The 5,543-nt window shown below is 45.3% G+C and overlaps 1 protein-coding gene across 1 annotated transcript; it reads right to left on the bottom strand.

Annotated features, from left to right (window-relative positions):
* Positions 1-2,142: 2,142 nt before the first annotated feature.
* Positions 2,143-5,321, bottom strand: BOLA3 (bolA family member 3). The gene is made up of 4 exons (XM_063139001.1): positions 5,243-5,321; positions 4,435-4,561; positions 2,936-3,024; positions 2,143-2,361 (listed from the first exon to the last, which is right to left on the bottom strand). Exons 1-4 carry the CDS (start codon positions 5,282-5,284, stop codon positions 2,290-2,292), a joined length of 330 nt encoding a protein of 109 aa, XP_062995071.1. The 5' UTR covers positions 5,285-5,321; the 3' UTR covers positions 2,143-2,289.
* Positions 5,322-5,543: the final 222 nt, after the last annotated feature.

The following is a 5,543-nucleotide window of genomic DNA, read 5'->3' as shown; positions in this document are numbered from 1 at the left end:
ACAAGTCTCAACATTTCAGCAAGAAAGCAATGTTATGTTTTATTTGGAGGTGGGGTCTTATTTTTCTCTGATTAAGAATGTAACACAAGCTATATTTTAGAACCATAGTCAAGGTTTTTATAGCATTAATACACAAGGTGGCAGCATTCGTTCTGTTAACATGACTGAAACTCCAGGAAATAAGTTTTGTTTATACAAGGGTGCACAACTTTCTAAGCCCCATTATTGCACACACATACACACACACACCCCTATTACCCTCTACAGCCGTTCTGTAACATGTATCACTTAGCAGGTGCTATCCGGCATTAATATCCCATAAGCTGTCCTGCCCAATTCAGTGTTCAGAACTGTTAAGAGTATTGACCACAACTCAAGGCTGTTCCTAGAGGCTTCTACATTTTCATAGTTGTTTGGTTGTGCTTATTTATGGGGAACTATACTTAAAGAGAAAAATAAGTTCATATTATTGCATTTTATATGCTCAATATAATGAACATTACTCTTAAGAAAATATTCAACGGACTTAGTATTTATACCTTCTATTTAACAGAAATGTTCAATACCGCTCCCTCTCCCAGAAGAACTAGACAGCGTTCCAGTACACAGTGCTTAGCAATTAGACTGGAAGAAAAAGTTTAAGTGGCATTTTTATTTCTCATAAAGTTCAACACTTTGCTCATGCGACAATGAAAAAGAACTCCTTACCAAAAAGTATAACTTATTTGACAGTTCAGGAAAGAAATTGCTATTAAAAAACAATAGATGACATATCATCTTCAGAACACCACAGGGGAAAGACAGCCCTGCTCATCATAGCTAATAAAATTGCACTGATGGAATTGATTAACCTCAGCAAGGTAGAGTGTACCTAATAGAATCATAGAATCATAGAATAGCAGAGTTGGAAGGGGCCTACAAGGCCATCGAGTCCAACCCCCTGCTCAATGCAGGAATCCACCCTAAAGCATCCCTGACAGATGGTTGTCCAGCTGTCTCTTGAATGCCTCTAGTGTGGGAGAGCCCACAACCTCCCTAGGTAGCTGATTCCACCATCGCACTGCTCTAACCGTCAGGAAGTTTTTCCTGATGTCCAGCCGGAATCTGGCTTCCTTTAACTTGAGCCCGTTATTCCGTGTCCTGCACTCTGGGAGGATCAAGAAGAGATCCTGGCCCTCCTCTGTGTGACAACCTTTTAAGTATTTGAAGAGTGCTATCATGTCTCCCCTCAATCTTCTCTTCTCCAGGCTAAACATGCCCAGTTCTTTCAGTCTCTCTTCATAGGGCTTTGTTTCTAGACCTCTGATCATCCTGGTTGCCCTCTTCTGAACACGCTCCAGCTTGTCTGCATCCTTCTTGAATTGTGGAGCCCAGAACTGGATGCAATACTCTAGATGAGGCCTAACCAGGGCCGAATAGAGAGGAACCAGTACTTCACGTGATTTCGAAGCTATACTTCTATTAATGCAGCCCAAAATAGCATTTGCCTTTCTTGCAGCCATAGCGCACTGTTGGCTCATATTCGGCTTGTGATCTACAACAATTCCAAGATCTTTCTCGTTTGTAGTATTGCTGAGCCAAGTGTCCCCCATCTTGTAACTGTGCATTTGGTTTCTATTCCCTAAATGTAGAACTTGGCATTTATCCCTATTAAATTTCATTCTGTTGTTTTCAGCCCAGCACTCCAGCCTATCAAGATCACTTTGAAGTTTGTTTCTGTCTTCCAGGGTATTAGCTATCCCACCCAATTTGGTGTCATCTGCAAATTAGGTAGTTTAAAACCATCTTATTACAAGGAAGGCACTCTTGGGTACAATGCACCTATATTCTCTTTCAGTAATCTCTGTACTTGTGGGCCTGCAAGTATCCCCAGTATCATCAACCTGTAGCAACAAATCCAGCAGAAACATGCATTACATTTCATCCATGATTTTCACCTGCCTTGTGACATAGCATTGCATAAAAAGAGAAACAGGATAGTCCCATGAGTAGTTCTACCTTTTTACAACATTCTCCCTTTTTTCCTTGGCTCCAGTGTTACTAGTATGGTTGATGCCAGTCTTATTGGGGGGAAAGAAGTTAGCCAATGCAATTGAGAGCAAACTTTTACATCTGAAATAAATACTGCTGTTGAAACCAGTCTTTGGTATCCATGTTTTACTGTACACCAGCATAGTGATTTTATTTGTAGTATGAGTGGGGAAAGCATGGGAGGGTGGAAATACAAACATCTTCTCAGCACCCTTCCACCTCCTGACAGTCACAAACCCTGTGGGCCATTAGCCAGTCCTAGCTTCTGTGCTTGGGAACAGAAGTGAATATCCGTAGTCCATGCATGGCTTTAATTTCTTCACTTAGGGCCTGGAAGAAGAAAGCACTGTAAATTACACACACACATGCACGCAAACACACACACAAAGCAGCCTGAAAGAACAGAAGGCAACACAGAAGCTGATGCTCCGAGTCACTCTTCTACCACACTATTAAATGAAAAACATCAGAACATACTAAAATAGATTTCTCTTGCATTTATTTGTCACAATGTTAATAGGCAGACTTTTAGTTCTTACATGGTGGGTTACACAACAGAATACACTGAGCAGGAAGCAAACTGTTAGTGGACATTACAAAGTACACCATCTCCTTTATACTCAGAGCATCCAGGGAACTGGGCACAGAAGAATTGATTCTACTTTTTACACTAGACCTTTTCAGCTAAAGTTAAGAAATTTTGAATACATCTATTCAAAGAAAATGAAAGAAAAATGCTTGAAATTCAGGATCGTTCCAGATATGGCTTTCATTGTGCAATCACTCTGTCTCTCATTAGTGGAAATTTACTGGGGTGTGTGTTGCCATATGACATCCTCTCCTATTTGTTGCCCTTCTATGTTTTCCTATGCTTCTGCGCCCTGTAATGTGTTAGTCTGCTTACCTGATTGACCATTTGGTGCTGCTGTACTGTTCTCTTTTCCTTAAACTCTTCAGATTCGATATGGATTTCATACATTGCTCCACAGCCACCTTGACAAAATAGATTTGATTTTATCACTTATATATTAATTTACCATTTATATATTAATTTGCTACAAGTGTGACACATTTTCTTCTTAACAATTGCTTCATGCTCTTTAACCTGATCTTACTAAGGCCGTAGCTAGACCTAAGGTTTATCCCAGGATCATCCCGGGTTCGTCCCTGCCTGAGCGCTGGATGCCCTGTGTGGCACTTAGATGAACAGGTTTGACCCCAGGACAATCCTGGGATAAACCTTAGGTCTAGCTGTGGCCCAAGTGTCTTACAGTGCAATCCTCTGCACATCTACTAAACAGTAAGTCCCATAGAGTTCATTGGAACTTACTCTCATGGAACCGTGTATAGGACCACAGCCTTAATCAGAAGATGAGGGTGGGGTATTCATATTTAATATTTGAAATTAGAAATCACAAGATTTGGAAAACAACAGATCTAGGCTTCTCATTTGGCTTTTTGTTTTGATTCTTTCCTAGCATTCTTGCTGCATTTTCCCCCCAGCATCCCACTGCTAAATCCATTTTTTTAAAAAGAGAAAAGGAATGTGATGATTTTCAGGAGTCTAATAAATGCTTAAATGGCACACAAAATGCCTCCAGGGATACAACTGCCCTGTGGAGGAGAAAACGAAGGAGCAAGGGAGAGAGGAGCAGGCTACGAGAACATCAGGGCTTGCTTAGTTGGACTGCCCCTGCCAGGAGATAAGAGGTGATACAGGGCCACCATCAGCTCTGTTGAAAATGTAATGCCTTCCTTTTCTCTCCCCATCGCCTTTTCTCTGTGTGCCATGTATTTTTAAACTGTAAGCCTGTGGGCACGGACTGTCTTTTTCCAACGGACTATGAGCCGCTTTGGAAGCCTTTTTTAGAGCTGAGGAGCAGCATGGAAATTATAAATAAATAAGTTAGGATTATGATTGCAATTAACCACAAACCAATGCCTTTCTCCAAATCATCTACTAAAACTATGATAAAGCCATGAGAGCCACTGTGGTGTAGTGGGTAGAGTGTTGGACTGGGAGTCGGGAGATCCAGTCCACATTCAGTCATGGAAGTTCACTGGGTGAGTTTGGGCCAGTCACAGACTCTCAGCCCAACCTACCTCACAGGGTTGTTGTTGTGAGGATAGAAATGGAGAGAAGGATTATGTATGCTGCCTTGGGTTCCTTGGTGGGATATAAATGTAATAATAAATTAATAAATAACTACTCCAAGGGGAATGGAAGGGTTGTAGAATGCAGCTTGCAGAGAAAAATGAACTGAACTGCAAATGTATGCTCAAATATGGATTCATGCAGTTCATCTATGGATTAACAGCCAGATTTAAATGACACAGGAAAGCCTTTAGAGTAGGAAGTGTTCCACTAGAACCATGGACCAAGGCTGAAGCATTGCTAATTACCTGATATATCCACTACTTTGATAGCAGCAGCTCGTGGAAACTTCTCCTTAAGGACTCGCATCACCCTGACTTCCCCATCTGTCTGTGAAATATAGGTTCGCACTGCATTGCGCAGGAGAAAAAGGATCTAATGGGAAACGGAAACCGCTCCTGTTAGTGTGGGGTCTCTTTAGAATAAAACCAAGGTTCATCATGAGGGACCGGGCATACGTCCCTCTAAGTCTAAGAAGCCTCATACCGTGTCAGCCCGTTGCTTCCCCCATCTGTGCCGGGATTGTCCACTCAGTGACTGGAAGCCGCTCTCCGGGGCTTCAGCCTGTTGTCCTCCCCATCCCTAGGCAGAGATGCTGCATGCGGAACACGCGCCCCACCCACCACGGAGCCACAAGACTGCGGCTCGTCCCAAGGGCAGACATGCGCCGCTCTCCCCCTCAGGCCTCGTGGCAGCCATAGAATCATAGAATAGCAGCGTTGGAAGGGGCCTACAAGGCCATCTAGTCCAACCCCCTGCTCAAGGCAGGAATGGGGCACGTCCAACCCCCTGCTCAAGCAACCCCGAGCTACGCAGGAGAGCGTGAACTCTGGCGGAGGGCGAGCGGGGCTCCCCCGGGGCCCGGCCCCTCTTGCCCGCCGGGCATACGCGCTGCTGGCCTTCCCGGGGCCGGGCGGGGGGGGGGCGCGTGTCTCCGCCGGCGGGGCTCCTGTGCCTACCCCAAGGGCCTCTCCCTCGGCGCATGGGCAACCCCGCCGCCCGGGGCAGCCACGCCGGGGCCGCCCGGGGCCCTGTGGCCGCCCGGCCAGCACCGACCTTCCCTCCGCCGCCGGGCACCCTCGCAACGGCGGCGGCCATCGCGCCGTTCCGACAGAGGGGAGCGCGTCGCCTGAAAATGACGCGCGGCGGCCCGGCCACGTGCCCCGCCCCTCTCCCCCGACGCGTAGAGATGAGGGAAGGGCAGAGTCGAATGTGGGTTGTTATTTTTATTTATATTTTTACCTTATGCATAAATTACGATTGTAACGCACTGTTGTTACATGAACCATATCAAATTTCTTAACAGTGTAATACAGCCTTCCTCAACCTGGGGCGCTCCAGATGTGTTGGACTGCAC

Source organism: Elgaria multicarinata, chromosome 12 (assembly GCF_023053635.1).
Source record: "Elgaria multicarinata webbii isolate HBS135686 ecotype San Diego chromosome 12, rElgMul1.1.pri, whole genome shotgun sequence".
NCBI lineage: Eukaryota > Metazoa > Chordata > Lepidosauria > Squamata > Anguidae > Elgaria > Elgaria multicarinata.
This window is presented reverse-complemented; position numbering and strand designations above follow the sequence as displayed.